At 38.6% G+C, this 19,193-nt stretch overlaps 1 protein-coding gene across 1 annotated transcript; it reads left to right on the top strand.

The window, feature by feature from the left end:
* The first annotated feature begins 6,942 nt into the window (after positions 1-6,942).
* LOC107821338 (putative late blight resistance protein homolog R1A-3) lies at positions 6,943-17,431 on the top strand. The gene is made up of 2 exons (XM_016647770.2): positions 6,943-7,081; positions 14,403-17,431. The coding sequence occupies exon 2, from the start codon at positions 14,414-14,416 to the stop codon at positions 17,204-17,206; it is 2,793 nt and encodes a 930-aa protein (XP_016503256.1). The 5' UTR covers positions 6,943-7,081; positions 14,403-14,413; the 3' UTR covers positions 17,207-17,431.
* Positions 17,432-19,193: the final 1,762 nt, after the last annotated feature.

The raw sequence follows: 19,193 nt of genomic DNA, 5'->3' as shown, positions 1-19,193 counted from the left end.
TTGTTTGTAAATACCTTCCTCTATCATACACCATTTTTCAAGATCTTTTCTAGCCTTCTTTTCTGCTTCAAACATGTCACTAGTTGATGTAGTATGCCTCATTTGTGCTTGAATATCTGCCAGTTCCTGTCTCATCTGTTGGACCTTTCTAGTTGTCCCAGCATACTCTTTCCCATTCAAAGTTTTAAGAGCAGTTTTCACCTTCTTTAGATTCTGCCATATGCCTTCCATTTTGTTACCCCTATATCTCCATCCTTCCTGTACAATTTTGCCAAATTCTTCATGATTAGCCAAACAGTTGTAGAATTTGAAAGGTCTTTTCCTATTATCCACTATTTGTTCCATCTCAATGCATAAAGGAGAATGGTCTGAGAATTGAGGATCCATTACTTGTGCTTGCATTGGAGGCATTCCTGCCATCCATTGAGCATTTACAATCACTCTATCTATCCTGCTATAAACATGACTCCATCTCAATTAGTACCCTAGCATAGGATATTCTAGCTGTACTGGATGTACATTCATCAGCATATATCGGGCATCCTAATGCACTGGCAATTCTACTTAGCGTGAACTTACCCCAGCAATTTAGAGGTAAATTTGGAAAACTCACCCATAGTGGAATATTTTTCAACACCCCATTATAAAAGTTGAAATCAGCAGTCCACGAGCCTTGCCCACCGCTGCTGCTGCTAGCTCCTACAAATTCAGCCAGTTGCATCTTCGTCGCATTTCCGAGCGGCGCAATTTAGCATGCACGCTTAAACTACGCCTTTTTCTTTGATATTTTAGTGTTTTTAATGATTGGATGGGGTGTTATTTGGGTTAATTCTGTTCAGGCCTTAAAAATAAAATTGTCTTCGGCAGGAAGCTCTGAAACCTTCCATAGTTTGAATTTGAATTAAGCGGAGCAATAAATTCCAAACACCATGCTTGAAACTACACGCTTGAAGCAAGAATAAGAACTTCTCTTATACTAGATTAGAGTCATACGTCGAAGTTAATATCATGTACCAACAAAATGAAATACGCCTTGTTGTGATTCTCGGATCAATATGAAGATTATTTGGGAGGAAAAACAACTCTATTTCACAAGAATAGAATTATAGAGAATTTACACCAAGAATTTCTCTCTACAAAAACCTCACCAAACTCTCTTTTTGTTCTCACAATCTCTTCCTGGATTGTATTTCAATCTCTCTGGATTGATGTTTTTGTGTAAAACATAAGGCTCTATTTATAGCCTTAAAGAAGGTGGTTGGTGGTTGAATTCTTCATTCAACAATGGAGGCTTCAACAATGGTGGCTTCTAGAATGGGTTGGTGGCTTCAACAATGGTGGGCTTCTAGAATTGGTGGTTGGCAGCAGCTGAACTTATCAATTCTCCCCCTTCAGCTGCATTCCAACGCAGCTACTATTTGAAAGTTATTCCAACTATGTCTCTGCACAGCTCTAACTTTTCTTGAGTGACCACCTTTGTTAACATGTCTGCTGGATTCTCCTTCGTGTGGATCTTCACTAGTTTCAACAGTTGTTGATTCATCACCTCGCGTATCCAGTGATAGCGAATGTCGATGTGCTTTGTCCGAGAATGATACATTGAGTTTTTGCTTAAATCAATTGCACTTTGACTATCACAATGTATCTTATACTCTGTTTGATTTATCCCTAGTTCTTGGAGAAACTGCTTTAGCCACAACATTTCTTTTCCAGCTTCCGCTACAGCAATATACTCTGCTTCAGTTGTGGATAGTGCAACACATTTCTGCAATCTTGACTGCCATGACACAGCTCCCCCTGCAAAAGTATAAACATATCATGAGGTTGATTTTCTTCCATCAGGATCTCCGGCCATATCTGAATCTGTATAGCCTTCCAAGACTGGATCAGCTCCCCCAAAGCACAGACTTGATTTTGAAGTACCTTTAAGATACCTGAAAATCCATTTAACTGCCTCCCAATGTTTCTTTCCAGGGTTAGAAAGAAAACGACTTACCACACCTACCACATGTGCGATATCTGGCCTCGTGCAAACCATGGCATACATCAGGCTTCCAACTGCTGAAGAATATGGAATTGTAGACATCTCCTCAATCTCTTTCTTGGATGAGGGGCACAAACTCTTGCTCAACTTGAAGTGATTTGCCAAAGGGACACCTACCGGTTTGGCATTACTCATATTGAACCGTTTGATCACCCGTTCAATGTAATTTTCTTGAGATAGCCATAACTTCTTGTTTCTCCTATCTCGAGTTATCTGCAATCCCAAAATATGTTGAGCTGGACCTAAGTCTTTCATTTCAAAGGACTTAGAGAGTTCTTTCTTCAACTGTCTAATTTTTGTTGCATCTTGTCCGACGATCAACATGTCGTCTACATAAAGTAGAAGTACAACAAAATTGCCATCCGAAAATCTTTGAATGTAAACACACTGATCTGCAGCAGTCCTTTTATATCCTTGACTTACCATAAATGAGTCAAACCTTTTGTACCACTGCCTCGGTGCTTGCTTTAGGCCATATAAACTTTTCGTAAGCTTATAGACGAGGTTTTCTTTTCCTGAAACCTCAAAACCTTCCGGCTGCTCCATATAGATTTCTTCATTTAGATCACCATGAAGAAATGCTGTCTTGACATCCATTTGTTCAAGCTCCAAATTCAAACTGGCTACCAATCCAAGGATGATGCGGATTGAAGTCAATTTTACAACTGGTGAAAATATTTCATCAAAGTCAATTCCCTTTTTCTGTAGGAATCCTTTGACTACTAACCGGGCTTTGTGCTTCACCACCTTTCCGCTGCCATCTTTCTTCAGCTTGAATACCCATTTACTCTTCAGTACCTTCTTTCCTTGTGGAAGTTTCACAATCTCATAAGTGTTGTTTTTCTGTAAAGAGTTCATCTCTTCGGTCATTGCTTGCAGCCATTTTTCTTTATCCGTATGAGATATAGCTTCATGGAAACTCTCTGGTTCTCCATCTTCAGAAAGTAGAATATACTCGGTTTCTGGGTATCGAGTTGATGGAATCTGACCTCGTTCAGATCGACGAGGTTGTTGATTATTAGCTTCAAGATGTGTACCATCATCGTTCCCCTGTGATGGTTCTGTAGTTTCCTGAGGGGTTTGTGCCTCCCCCTGCCAAACATCCTCCTGTTCTGCTTCTGGTACTGCTTCATGCTCCCCCATGCTATTTGTGTCAAACTGCAATGGTAGTGGATCTGGACCAACTTTTTGGGCACTGGAACCTCTTTCATAAGATATTGTGGGCTTTTCAATGTCTTCAATTATCTGGTTTTCGTGGAATACAACATCCCTACTTCTGATCACCGTCTTCTGTATTGGATCCCATAATCTATACCCAAATTCTTCATCTCCATAGCCTATGAAGATACATGGTATAGTTCTACCATCAAGCTTCTTCCTGAGCTCCTTGGATACATGTGCATGTGCTAAACAACCGAATACCCTTAAGTGAGAATATGAGGGATTCTTACCCGACCATATTTTCTCTGGAACCTCAAAATTCAACGGGGCTGATGGTGACCGGTTGATTAGGTAGCAAGCGGCGCGAACAGCTTCTCCCCAGAATGGCTTAGGCAGCTTTGCCATACTGATCATACTTCTGACTCTTTCCATAATTGTCCGGTTCATTCTCTCGGCTACTCCATTGTGTTGTGGGGTGCGTGGGACCGTCTTTTCATGTCGAATCCCTTGTCTCTTGCAATAGGAATCGAACTCCTTGGAAGTATACTCGCCTCCATTATCTGAGCGAAGGCATTTTAATTTCTTTCCCATTTCACGCTCTACCATGGCATGAAATATCTTCAAATAATCAAAAGCTTGGTCCTTTGTCTTTAAGAAGTACACCCACACCTTTCGAGAAGCATCATCAATGAAAGTCAGAAAATACCTATTGCCGCCAAGTGACTTCTCCTCTATGGGACCACAAATATCAGAGTGTACCAGACTGAGTAACTCTGATTTTCTGGTTGAAGAAAATGTAAAAGAGACTCTATGTTGCTTTCCGAATAAGCAATGATTACAAGGGTCTAAAGCAGCATTCTTGTCCATTCTGATAAGCTGCTTTTTCGTTAGAATTGATATCCCCCTTTCACTCATGTGACCGAGTCTCTGGTGCCACAGGTTTTGAGACGCCTCTTTTTCCATAACATTGAGGCTGTCTGAACATACCTTCACATGAGTTTTATATAAGTTGCCGCAAATATGTCCTCGAGCGAGAATCATAACCCCTTTCAGCAATTTCCATGTGCCTTTTCCGAAATAACTTTCATAGCCCTGTTTGTCAAGAGCTATACCTGATATTAGGTTTAGACGAAGTTCTGGCACATGACGGACATCCTTCAATATCATTGTACTCCCGATATTTGTTTGTATTTTGATATCACCAATTCCAACTATCTCACAGGAAGAAGTGTTCCCCATCTTCACTACTCCAAAGTCTCCTGCTTTGTATGCTGTGAAGAAATCTTTTCGAGATGTGGCATGGTATGATGCTGCAGTATCTACCACTCATTCGTTTTCTTCTTGACTTGAGACGTGAAGGCATGCCTCTTCTTGGATGGAACAAATGGCTACCTCTCCGTGGGTAGTGACTAATGCATCTCCATCCTTTTGCTTCAACTGCTCCTTCTCCTTATGCAATTTTCTGCAGTTCTTCTTTAAATGGCCCTTTATTCCACAGTGGTAGCACGCATATGATGACTTCCTACCATCCGTGGATTTTCCCCTACTCTTGCTTCTGCCTCTCCTCTTATCTTGACTTCTTTCTTGTTGTCTCCCTCTTTATGTAATAAGGGCATGTGACTCACCATGATCGATGTCCTTTCTTCTGGCTTCTTCATTAAATAAGGCATCTTTAACCATAGACATGGTCAGATTTCCACTAGGAGCTGAATTACTGAGAGAGACTACCAGCGTCTCCCAACTATCAGGAAGAGAACTAAGAAGTAGTAGGGCTTGCATCTCATCCCCGAGCGGCATGTCAACAGACGATAATTGATTTATCAAGCTCTGAAACTCACTGGTATGCTCGGCAACTGAAGTTCCGTGCTTTAACTTCAAATTTACCAAACGCCTCATCAACAAGGCTTTGTTCCTAGCGGTCTTGGCTTGATACAACCCTTCTAACTTCACCCAGAGGGCATACGCATCTGCCTCTTGTGCAACATGATGAAAAACGCTATCGTCAATCCATTGTCGAATTTGACCGATAGTTTTTCTGTTTAATTTCTTCCACTCTGCTTCTTTGGTGGAATCGGGGTTCCTACCCTTTGCTTCTATGGGATCAAACAAATCTTTACAACTGAGGAGATCTTCCATCCGAGGTCTCCACAATGTGTAATTTGTGGCAGTAAGCTTTATCATAGCTTCAGATGATGATGACTCTTCCATTATGTCTTTAAAATGGCTTGGTCAAAATTTTGGAGCAGAATCTCACCAAACGAAACTTACCAACACGTCCAGAATGGTGAAAAATGGTAGGATTGACTCTTCTTGGGTCAAAATAGGGCCTCCAGAAAATTTTCAAAATTTACACCAAACTTTTGGGGTTAAATCGAAAATATACTGAACTTGTGGGGCAGATTTATAATTTCAGTAACTTCAGGGGTTATTTCATAAATTTTTAAAATTTTTATGATGACTGGATGCTGACGTGACGCTGACTGGATGATGACGTGGCGATGACTGGATGATGACGTGGCGCTGACTAGATGCTGGCGTGGTGCTGACTGGATGATGATGTGGCGTTGACTGGACGATGATGTGGCACTGACTGGATGATGATGTGGCGCTTACTGTGCAATTACTATTCATCATCTTCTTCCTTGGGCAGAAGAAAAAAAATTGCCATAACTTCTTCGTTTTAGCTTTGTTTGGCCTCCGGAAAATTGCGTTGAATTCGTATCGACGCAAGGAATCTAATGAAATGATCAAAACACACCGAAGATCACGTTTTCGAAAAAACGTAAATCCGGGTTGAAATTTTCAGTGTTCCGATATTTCTCGATGAACACAGAATCGAAGGCTCTGATACCACTTGTTGTGATTCTCGGATCAATATGAAGATTATTTGGGAGGAAAAACAACTCTATTTCACAAGAATAGAATTATAGAGAATTTATACCAAGAATTTCTCTCTACAAAAACCTCACCAAACTCTCTTTTTGTTCTCACAATCTCTTCCTGGATTGTATTTCAATCTCTCTGGATTGATGTTTTTGTGTAAAACATAAGGCTCTATTTATAGCCTTAAAGAAGGTGGTTGGTGGTTGAATTCTTCATTCAACAATGGAGGCTTCAACAATGGTGGCTTCTAGAATGGGTTGGTGGCTTCAACAATGGTGGGCTTCTAGAATTGGTGGTTGGCAGCAGCTGAACTTATCAATACGCTCTTTGTTCGTGTATGAACACTATTACTATTACTATTTCCATTTTAATGTGTTGACATCATTTTATACTTGACAACTCTTTAATTTTAAACTCTATCTTATTTGTTATGACATACATTTACAGTTATAGAAATGGCACTGCACGTTTAAAATGGATATTTTCAATAATGTCGCAAAAAAATTTCTTTCTTTTTTAAATTTTAGAGAAAATACAAGTGCAACAATACCCACTTTTAAGCCCTCTATTTAAAATATATCCATAATTTATAATGTATTTAAAGATTAGTCAATTCACTCAAACTTGAGGATTAAGTATCCTGAATTTGAAATTTCGGGACTTAGTGTCCTGAAGTTTGAGCGATATTGGCTAATCTTTAAATACATTGTAAACTGTGAATATAGTTTCCACCATAAAGTGACAGTGGGTGTAACGTTTTCTCTAAATTTTTTGTCTATTAGTTGAGAAATTATTATATTAACAACAAAACTTGTACTAGCCACCTTTAGTTTCTAGACAAGTACTATAATTTTACCCGATTCAAGGACAGTTTCATCCAAAATAGTCACTGAACGGTCAACGCCCACCTCGCAAATGAAACTTTGATTGAAGGATCTACTCTGTCTTCTTCCTTATTCTTGTTCTTCGCCCCACAGCCGCCACTACTATCAGGTCTCCACTTTCCCAATAATCAATTTTATAGTTTTCTAATAATGTTGCTGTATTTAATTTTTGTAACTTTTTAGACGATTTTTGACATTATAAGTTGTATTAGTATGTTAATTATCTTTTTATTCAAGGTTATAAACTCATGTTTAAGATGATATGAAGTAACTTGGTCTCTTAGAATTCATATAGTCCACCTCAACTCATAGCTAGAGTGTGACGTATGTTGAATAGATCAGCCATGGCAGAAGAGGAGAGAAAGTCGGTGGAGAAGAAGAAGCTCCATTTTCTGTGTACTAGAAAAATATCAAAATCTGAATCTAGGAAATCTACTATAACCACCTCCCTATTTATATCAACTAATTAACTAACTAACTATATCAACTAATCACACCTAATTAAAATGTATTAAGTTAACTACTGGACCACACATCCATTCTTTCTACACTCCTCCTCAAGCTGAAGGATGAAAACAGGCTTTTTATTCCCAGCTTGCATACTAAGTAATCATGTTGTGGACTGCATAGACTCTTGGTGAAGAGGTCTGCCAGTTGTTCTCTTGTACCAATATGCTGAGTCTTGATCATTCCCTCTTGAATTTTTTCTCTTACAAAGTGGCAGTTGATGTCTATGTATTTGGTTCTTTCATGAAATATAGGATGAGCTGCGATTTGAATTGCAGCTTTATTGTCACAGTAAAGTTGAACTGGAAGTTCAACTGCTGTTCCCACCTCCTCAAACAGCCCAACTAACCATTTTATCTCTACAACAATAGTGGCCATGCTTCTGAACTCTGCCCTAGCTGAGCTTCTTGAAACTATTCCTTGCTTCTTTGATTTCCAGGAAATCAAAGCATCACCAAACTTCACAGCATAACCTGTGACTGACTTTCTTGTTTCCACACATGCACCCCAGTCTGAGTCACAAAGGGCAACCAACTTTAATATACCTGATCACTCTCATAGTAGCATCTAAACGTGATTGCTTAGGAGCATGCATGAATTGACTTAGAACCTGTATTACAAAGGCTATGTCAGGTCTAGTCATAGTCAACTACAGCAACCTTCCCACTATTCTTTGATAACCACTTCTGTCTTCAAGTAGTCTGTCATCAGACAAGCTCTCTTTGTTGAACACCTTATCAAATTCTATAGTGGTAAGTTTGTGATTGAATTCTAGTGGAGTGAGTACTGGTTTTCCTCCTGATAGGCCAGTCTCAGATAACAACTCAAGGGCATACTTCCTTTGGCACATATGAATGCCTTTCTCTGATCTTGAAGACTCTATGCCAAGGAATAAGTCTTTCATCTTAAACCTACTCTGCAGTAGGGGTGGGTATCGGTCTGTTCGGTTCGGTTGTGAATGTTATCGGTTCGTCATATCGTTTATCGGTTTATAAATATGCTAAACCGATAACCGAACCGATAAGATATCGGTTATCGGTTATCGGTTATCGGGTATCGGTTAGTCAGTTATCGAACCTTACTGGTTCGGTTATCGGTTTACTCGATAAAAATAAAAAATATCCAAAATTTTCATATTTTTTAATAGAAATCGTGATCACACTGTTAAGAAAAAGGAATTCAATTTTTGCTCTTAAAAAAAGAGGGATTAAATTTCATTTTTAGAAAAGAAAACTTTCTTTACATTTGAAAATCTCAATGAATGATCTCAATTTTCAAAGTTATAAGTTAGTAAGAGTAAGGAATAAGACATTTAACAATCTATCTTACTAACTAGTATCTCACTGCGGGCGGGCATAATTCACAGAAAAATAATAAAATCCTAATATTGTAAATACTAAGGAATGAGTGCAACAAAAGACGACAACAACAACAACAACAACCCAGTAAAATCCCACTACTGGGGTCTGGGAGGGTAGTGTGTACGCAGACCTTACTCTTACCCCGAAGGAGTAGAGAGACTGTTTCCGAAAGACCCTCGGCTCAAGAAAACAAAAAGACAAAAGAAACAAATAAAAAAACTAAAAATTTGAACAATTAATTCTTTAAAGTTTAAAACTACAACAACAACCCAGTGTAATCCCACAAGTGGGGTCTGGGGAGGGTAATATGTACGCAGACCTTACCTCTACCCCGAGGGGGCAGAAAGGCTGTTTCCAGGAGACCCTCGGCTCAAAGAGGCAACAAGAGACACTATCGATTAGTTTTAAAGTTTAAAACTAAAAATCTTAAATGAAGAATTAAGATGAGAAATTCAGAAAAGTTTAAAACTTACTCTATGGATAAATGTCACGTCCTTAGTCTTAAACTAAGTGCATGTGCGGCACTTGGCAACTCGCTCACGATCTTGCATAACTTGCTCACGTTCTTGCTATGCCAAGTCAGCCCTACTACACTCATGATCGCTAAGAAATGTTAGAACACATCAGAATTGCCAAAGGAAGCTTTTGTATTAGAGAGAACTTGATTGTTTTGCTTGATTGATGAATTACAAATGAATGCCCCCTATTTATACTAATCACCTAGGGGCTAGTATGTAAATAATAATTGTTCTACAAGTCCTTCCATATTTACAACTAAGTCCCTTCTCTAGAACCTTCCTACAAATGCATAAATATCTAGAACTTTTCTAAGGAAATTCTCCATAGTTCTAGAATATTCCACCAAGATCTTTTCCCTAACTTATGTAGCCCTTCCATATGGAAAAAATATATGCCAAGTGGCACCTACGTGGCATGATGATATGGCGGGTCATGACATAAAGGTCTGAAGATGAAGAGTAATTGCTGGGAGAATTGAGAGAATGAAGCCATAAGGTGGCTTTATATACTTAGTAGGTAAAATTATAATTTTGTTAAAGCTTATTGGGCTATCGGTTAAGCCATTAATAAATTGGGCAAACCGAGACCCGAACCGATAACTCAATAGTCAAATAACATTAAACCGTTATCGAACTATTTACCCAATAACACGATATCGATAACCCAATAGCATTTTATCGGTTCGGGCTATCAGCTATACCCGATATATGCCCATCCCTACTCTGCAGATCCTTTCTATCCTTCTCAATCAGGTTTAGATTATTTTCAATAACTAACAAATCATCTACATAGACAAGCACAATCACCAAATCTGCTCCCTTCCTGTGTTTGAACAAAGAATAGTCATAGTGTGATTGTACATATCCTAGATCTGTCAAAGTTTCTGTCAGTTTTAAGTTCCATTGTTTAGGGGCTTGTTTAAGTCCATAGAAAGATTTATTCAACGTGCACACCTTCTGACACTCCCCCTGGCTTGAAAAGCCATCAGGAATGTTCATATAAATTTCTTCATGTAGATCACCCTCATCCTGAAGAAATACATTATGAACATCCATTTGGAAAACAAACCAGTGTGAAGCAGCAACAAGAGCTACTACAGACCTCACTGTGACCATCTTAGCTACAGGTGAGAAGGTTTCAGTATAACCCAAACCTTCTTGCTGACTGTAGCCTTTGGCTACACGCCTTGCTTTATATCTTTCCACCTCTCCTGTGGATTTATATTTGACCTTAAACACCCATTTGCATCCTATAGGAACCTTGTCTGGAGGAAGGTCTACAATTGTCCAAGTATTATTGCTCTCAAGAGCTGAAATCTCAGACTTCATAGCAGCCACCCATACTGGATTGGTACCGGCTTCTACATAGGTCCTGGGTTCTACAATTGCTGAATAAGCAGCTAATGAAGACCTGTAGGCTGGAGTAAGGTGATCATACACCACATAGTTGGATAGTGGATATAGACAAGAAGATTTCTGTTGGACAACATAGTCTCCCATCCAGACATGTGGTCTAGATTCCCTTGAAGATCTTCTGAGTTGTACTGGCTGTGGAGAAGGATCTCTGATAATAGGAGATAGGGAAGGCTGTGAGGTGTTAGTGTCAGGAGTTGCGTTGGAAGGTGAATGTAATAGTGCAAATACAACAGGTGGATCAGGTTCAACCAGTTGCAGTACTGGGAACATAGGAGAAGGACCAATGCTCATATTCTTGAATAGGAAAATGTCTTCTTGAAAGACAGTGTCTCTGCTTACAAAGAACTCCTTGGAGGTTAGATCATAGAGATAATAACCCTTCTAAGTAGTTGAATATCCAAGATGAACAGCTGGGATTGCTCTTGGACTAAACTTGTCACCTTTCTTTACAGTAGTAGCATAGCTAAGACTACCAAACACCCTGAGATGTTGTAGTGAGGGAACTCTGTGAAACAACTTCTAGAAAGGTGACTGAGCTTCCAACAACACAGTGGGCAGTCTATTGAGTAATTATACAGCTATGGACACACATTCTCCCCAAAATCTCAAAGGCACAAATGCCTGAAACCTTAATGCTCTTGCCATGTCTAGAATATATCTGTATCTCCTTTCTACAATACCATTTTGTCGTGGTGTATACACACGAGCTTTGATGTACAATACCATACTCCTTTAGTAAATTGTTCACCTAATCATTGAAGAATTCTGAACCATTATATGTTCTAAGACATTTTACACCACAAGCAAATTGAGTTTTGACATATATTAGGAAGTTCCTTAACACCACAATAGAATCTGCTTTAGTAGGCATTAGGAAGATCCATGTATATCTAGAGAAATCATCTACTAGAGTCAAAAAATATCTTTTACCATCATGAGTGGGAACTCTATAAGGACCCCATACATCAGCATGCACAAGGTCAAAATGATTAACAGAACAAGTAGTGCTTACAAGAAAGAGCAGTCTTGCTTGTTTAGCAATAGGACATACAAAGCATATGTGATTCTTCAGCTGAGAGTTACAAAAGCCTTCGATGTTTTTCAACCTCTTAAGGGAGCATGCCCTGGTCTTCTTTGCCAAAGAGATATATCATCAGTCTTAGTCTTATTCTTGGAACTATTTCACTGTCACTAGTTGAACTGGAAATGGTATTTACAGATGAATGATTGGTCGCATTCCTGTTGTCAAAGACCAGCTGTGGACTTGGGTTACCTCTGTCCTCAGAATGTAAAGGCCATCCTCTTCTCTACCAATCCCTATCACCTTCCCACTTGAGAGTTCCTGAAATAAACAGAAATCAGGAAAGAATGCTGCACAACACTGTAACTCCTTGGTGATCTTTGATACTGATAATAGGTTGTATTTGAATTCAGGTATATATAGTAGTTCTCCAATTGTTTTGTCCCGAAATATATGAGACTCTCATGTCTTAGTGATAGTAACTTGTTCCCCAGTAGGTAAATGGACCTTATTCTTACCCATTTGTGGCAGTTCTTTGAATTTGTGAAGCAAACTTAGCTTGTGTACCATATGGTTTGTTGCCCTGTGTCTACTATCCAGTTATGATCAACTAGATTAGACATTAGAGCAGTAGGAATACCTGCTGTTCCTATCTGAGCTGCATTAGCCATAGGCTTTCCTTCTTTCCCTTTGTTCAACATTTGCAGAATTTGATTGTATTGTTCTGAAGTGAAGAACTGAGCTGGAGCTGGTGGTGTAGAGATAGATGCTGCTTGCTGAGATGAGCCTTGAGCTTCAGACACCTGATTTCCTGCACTACACACATTGTTAGCATAAGTATTAGGTGTCCCTCCCTTCTTTCTGTATTTGAAGTCAGCTGGATATCCATGCAACTTGTAGCAGCTGTCCCTTGTGTGACCTTTGAGCTTGCAGTAGTCACACTGAAGTGCAGGCCTTCTACAGTTGTAATTGTTTCTAGTTTTGTAACTAGTGTTACCACCACCAGTGTTGTTACGATTGTTATTTCCTCTGCTGCTTAATAGAGCAGTAGCATCATTGCCATCAATACCAACACTAGTATTGATCCCACAGTTGCCATTCTTCCTTTGACTTTCTACATTCACTATCATAGCATATGTCTGGTTTATATTTGGTAATGGCCTTGTCATAAGAATTTGATCATTTGCATTCTCATAAGAATCATTAAGACCAGTTAAAAACTTATATAGCTTTTGCAACTGATAATGCTCAGCATGTTTAACAGACTCTGGGCATCCACATGAAGGAGGAGGAGTAAGTGTCTCATACTTATCCCATAGTTCCCTAAGTTTCGAGAAATACGCAGAGTGCAGCAATTTCTTTGTGCAAATAACAAGCTCTGGAGGCATTTACTTTATCAAACCTCTCTTTGAGGTCTTCCCACACTTTATGTGCATCAGAAGCATAAATCATAGTACTAATAAGACTTTGAGACAATGTGTTCATTATCCAATCCAAGACAATGGCATTACATCTGTCCCAGAGTTCATGCAGACTAGGATCATACATTTCTTTTCTACATGTTCCTAAAACAAAGCCTAGTTTGTTTTTACCATGCAAAATAATCTTCATCGACCGACTCCAAATCGAATAATTTTCAGAACCTTGAAGTTGAACTGAGATGAGAACAGAACCTTGTGTATCTGAAGGATGGATATACAAAGGATGATTGTGATGTACCCGCTCTGGATGTTGAACGTTCAACATTGGAGTTTCCGTCGGAACCTGAGGAGCTGAGGAAGTAGAGATTACGTCGTCATTAACCATTGTAATCGATATCGATTGAGTCGCACCACACTAACTGAGCCGATTAGTCACAGCTCACAAAATTGCACCAGAAATTGACGCCGTCGAACAAGCCCTAATTGCAGGGAGTTTGCTAGAAGTGGCAAGGAAACAGAGTAAAAGGTAACAATCAACAATTGAGATGATCTTAGTGAGATTCCTCTTCCGATGATGTTGAGCTAATTGATCTCGCCTGCTAGCTCTGATACTATGTTGAATAGATCAGCCATGGCAGAAGAGGAGAGAAAGTCTGTGGAGAAGAAGAAGCTCCATTTTCTGTGTCCTAGAAAAATATCAAAAACTGAATCTAGGAAATCTACTGTACACGTATAACCACCTCCCTATTTATATCAACTAATTAACTAACTAACTATATCAACTAATCACACCTAATTACAATGTATTAAGTTAACTACTGGACCCCACATCCATTCTTTCTACAACGTACCAGTAGCTTTTCTATAACAGCATCCCTATATAACAACCATTCACTATAAAAGACAAGTTTTTCTCGGAACCGATTTTTATATTATGTTATAATATATAATAGCACTTCACTATAGCAGCCAAAAAATATCGGAACAAACGAGGCTGTTATAGAGATGTTTGATTGTATTAGGTTTATGTATAAATATTTAATTGCGAACCAGTAACTAAGACATGTTTAGGTTATTTGGCAAATTTAAAACTCATAAACTTCAAATCTTGGCTCCGTCTCTTCTGAGATCTAATTGTTTTTGTAAAGCAGTGGTAGACTGATAGTTTGTTTAATGTAATTTTCAGAGGACGAAGAAATGGCTTATGCTGCTCTGACTTCTGCTGTATGCTCACTCGAGCTGTTCCTGCAATGCAATCATCCATTACTGAATAATCTTCAGAGGAAAGAACAAATCTTATCACTATGCAAAAGAATTTTATCTTTTCAAGAGTTCTTGGTGGATTATGAAAAGCTAATGCATAAGCATGTAGGGCTAAAATTATTGGAAGGAAAGATCAAAGAGAAAACATATCAAGTTGAAGATATTGTTGACTCAAAGTTGAGAAAATATTTTTTGGCCAAAAATGCAAAGGACCGAAAAAAGGCCTACTCAGTTCTATGTAGGAGGTTGCAGGTAGCAATTGAAGAAATGGAATTGATCAAAAAAGAAGCAAGGACAATTAAGGGTGACAAGATTAGGACTTGGAATTTTCATACACGAGCTTCACCGCCGGCTAGGAGGGATGTATCAACTAGTAGTCCAAATTTGCAACAACAAACACCGGTTGGTTTCCAGGACGACTTGGAGAAAATAATTGATAGGCTCAGAGGTGATTCTTCTGAACTAGATATTATCACTATAGTTGGGATGGCTGGTATTGGTAAAACAACTCTTGCGAAAAGAGCATATAATCATCCTTCTGTTGTTTACCGGTTTGATGTTCGTGCTTGGACCACTATTTCTCAAGAGTATAGAGAAAGGGACACATTACTTGACCTCTTTTATTCAGTTGTTCCTCCAGCCAATGGATCCAATCAAGAGAGCGACAAAGAAGCTGCTGATCAACTGTATGGTAGGCTAATGACTCAACCTTCAAAAGAAACGTACGAAGGTAGAAACCAAGAAATGGCTGACCGATTGCACAAAAGTTTAAAGGGTAAGAGATTTCTCATTGTTGTCGATGACATGTGGAGCACTGATGCCTGGGACAATGTGAGCATGTTGCTTCCTGATGATAACAATAAAAGTCGTGTCATACTAACAAGTAGGCTCATTGATGTCGCAACTTATGCTAATGCTAATCCAGATAGGCAACCTCACCGACTGAGTTTTCTAAACAAAGATGAAGGTTGGGAGCTACTCCGTGAGAAACTTTTCGGGAAAAGAGGATGCCCTTTTGAGTTGGAAGTGATTGGGAAAAGTATTGCAGAAAAATGCCAAGGACTACCTCTAGCAATTGTTGTGGTTGCAGGGCATCTCTCCAAAATGAGCAAGACTCCGGATAGCTGGAACACTGTTGCTGAAAGTGTGGGCTCCGTTGTAAATCGTGAGCCAGGGCAGTGTTTAGACATACTTGCTCTAAGTTACAACTACTTGCCTCAACATTTAAAAGCCTGCTTCTTGTACATGGGAGCATTTCCTGAAGATTTTGAGATTCCCGTGTGGAAGCTAATTAGGTTGTGGGTTGCTGAGGGCTTCCTTAATGCAACAGGACATACGACCGTGGAAGATATAGCAGAGGAGTGTTTGGAGGATCTTATTGATAGAAGTTTAGTTTTAGCTGGAAAGCGGTCTAATGGAAAACTCAAAACATGTAAAGTCCATGATATCATGCGAGATTTTTGCTTAGAAGAAGCTAAAAGACAAAACTTTCTACATGTCTTGAAGCATTCCCTTGATGTTCTATCAGAAAGCATAACAGCTCTACGTCGGTTTAGTATCAATTGTAGCACCATCTTCTCAAGTTACTCTATTCAACCAACGGATTCTACCGCTTCTGTTTCTCGTTCCATCTTGGGATTCAATATTTCGGAAAGTTCAATTTTTTCATACATAGACTTCAAATTGCTCAGGGTTCTAGATATCACTTTCCAACATTTCCCTCAGTTTCCCAGTGAGATATTGCAACTTGTTAATTTGCGTTACCTTGCAGTTGCCACTGGTAGCGAATTCCCTCCACTAGTATCACAGTTTTGGAGTTTGCAGACTTTAATCCTTCATCTGTATTCTAGAAGCTCAACTTTGCCTTGGGAGATTTGGACGATGCCAAACCTCAGACATCTCCATGTTAAACCAAGCATCTGTTTGCCGAGCCCAACCAAAGTAGAATGTAATAGATACAGTTCCTTGGTTCTAAATAACCTACAAACACTTGTCAATATTACCCTTGCAGATTGTACAAAGGATGTCTTCTCAAGCACTCCTAAATTGAAGAAACTGGGAATATGTGAATCGATCGAGTATACCTACCCAGTCCAAATTCCCTGGAGTGATTTTCTTTACACATCTGAAAAACTGTGGCCTTATGGTAGCGAGACAATTTCAGACTTGTGGTCGGATTGCTTTAGAAATCTTGCTCTCCTGCCTCAACTCGAGGCATTAAAGATTTTTGGGTTGAAACCACCTGTACAAGAACTAAAATTAGCTCGTCATCTTGATGCACTTCCAGAGAATCTTAAGAAATTGACTTTGAGCTTCACGTACTTGCCGTGGGAGAGTATGACCTCTCTTTGTAGATTGCCAAATCTTGAGGTACTCAAACTAAAAAATTATGCCTTCACAGGACCAAAGTGGGAACAAGTTGAAGAGGGGTTCTGTTCTTTAAAACTGTTGTTGATCGAGATGTCTGATTTAGAGCATTGGAGCGCCTCAAATGATCATTTTCCGTGCCTGGAACATCTTGTTCTAAAGGGTTGCCTTCACTTGGACAGCATCCCACACGAGTTGGGGGATATTCCTACTTTGCAGATAATCGAGCTAGAAAATTCAAGCCAATCCGCTTTGCTTTCAGCTAAAGAGATTCAAGAGGAGCAGCAGAGTTATGGTAATGATGCTCTAGAAGTGCGAATAGAGAGAAATTTCGGGAGAATAGTTGTCTCAACTCCTTAGTCCACCAGGCAAGTAGAGAAATGAACTTACTACACAAGTTTTGATTGTTGATTTTAGTAACAGCTTGAATATGTAATGATTCTCAAGAAGTCCCTTTGATATTGACAAGTTGAACGTTGGAAGTAACACAATTAGTACCTATTACTAGCTATTTCCATTTGTAATTGTTTTCCTTAGCCAAAGGCAGGATGAATAAACCAAGTCGACATGCAATTCTTGTCAAAAGTAGACGGTTTCTCAGTGTAGAAGTCGGAGTAGTACCATTCCTGAAATCTAGTCTTTGCAGATTGTTTATTCTTTGTGTCAGTCTAAGTTACCAGAAATGTATTAGAAGTTTCATTGCAACACCTATCGGATGAAGAAGTTCTATTGTGGCTTAGAGCGTGTTTGGATTGGCTTTTAAGCTCTTTTTAGCTTCTTTTTTTTTTAGCATTTGACAACTTAGAGCCCGTTTGGCTTAGCTGATTTAGAATAGCTGATAAGTATTAGGTGCTGAAAAACACTTTTAAGTGCTGAAGCCGATTTAAAAAATAAGCAGTTATGTATTTGGATAAAAGTACTGAAATTAATAATAAGTCGTTGAAGAACTGGGTATACAAAGAGTTTTGTTTTAAAAAGAAGTATTTTAGGGATAGAATAGTAAATATTTTGGTCGAACTTAAAGTGTTTATAAGCTGAAATTTGATTAGTTGGGGGAGACCAACTTATGGCTTTTGGCTTATTTTTGGCTTATAAGCACTTAACTTATAAGCATTTTTAATTTTACCAAACGCATAAATAAGTCAAAAAGTACTTATAAGCTTAGTCAAACACCTTCTTAAAAGTGCTTAAAACAAGTAAAAAAGTGCTTAATACAAGTCTAAAGCCATAAGCTGGGCAACCCCAAGCTGTTTGAAGGATCCTGTAACTCTTATGTCTAGGCAAGTTACATCATAAAACATGCTAATAACTTCAAGAAATAGGTTTCATTTCATGATTTGGAATTCCCTTAGAGATTGTTCTATGAAGGAAGTACTGTGAAAATGATTTGTACACTTTGTAGGCATTTGATATAGTAGAAATTAGGATAAATGAACAACTTCGCATCTATTTCCTATTGTAATGACAAAGGTTTTTCTACTGATCCAGTGTCAGATAATTGGGAATTCGCTTTCAGCTCTTAATCTTCTTCAGGAGACATGCAAAAAGGCAAGGCTCGAGAGACCTAGCGCTAAAGCAATTGTAGCGGCCCTTGCTCTATCTGCTTCTTTCTCTTCCCAGGAATGAACAATTAGATAAAAAAAATAATCTTCATTTGGTATAGTAGAAATTAAAATTGAAGAAGGGTTTGTGGAAGTTGAATTGCATTTGAACATTAATTTCATTTAGAAAAGAAGTTTATAAAATTTGAAAATTTGCAAGTAGAAATCAATAGAATATACCTTTATATTATTGTTTTAATATTTAGCTTGATATTCAAATACCGAGCTTCAATATTTACAAATCACCACAAAAAATTTATTACGTCAACCCCAACTTGCTGGAGACTAAGGCATAGTAGTTGTTGTTGTACCACAAGTATATATACAAATATAGAAATTCAGTATTTGTGTTATGAACAATAAAAGAAGAAGAAGAGTATTGTAGAGAAAAGTAGGGAGAGAGGATTCTTATTGATTTTTGGGATAATTTACAATGGAATAGAACCCCTCTATTTATAGGGAGAAAGCGACTTAGCCATCAAGTAACAAACCCTAGAATCTCTCTAGAATATAGACATTCACCTTAAATAGAATTCTATTTATAACACTCCCCCTTGAATGTCTATTCAACAGATAATGTGCCTCGTTAAAAACTTAACTAAAATAAAACCCAGTGAGAAAAAAAATCTAGAGAAGGAAAAAGAGTACACATATCTAACAATACGTCTTTTGGTTGCCTCATTAAAAACCTTGCAAGGAAAAACTCATTGGGACAAAACCTTGTAAGGGAAAAAGAGTACAACGCG

The sequence above is a fragment of the Nicotiana tabacum genome, chromosome 8, assembly GCF_000715075.1.
Source record: "Nicotiana tabacum cultivar K326 chromosome 8, ASM71507v2, whole genome shotgun sequence".
NCBI lineage: Eukaryota > Viridiplantae > Streptophyta > Magnoliopsida > Solanales > Solanaceae > Nicotiana > Nicotiana tabacum.
Note: the sequence above shows the minus strand (reverse complement) of the source record. Positions and strands in the feature narration are given on the sequence as shown.

What these genes read in the sequence shown, in the direction of transcription:
- LOC107821338 (XM_016647770.2), top strand. Translation starts at nt 14,414, where the DNA reads ATGGCTTATGCTGCTCTGACTTCTGCTGTATGCTCACTCGAGCTGTTC.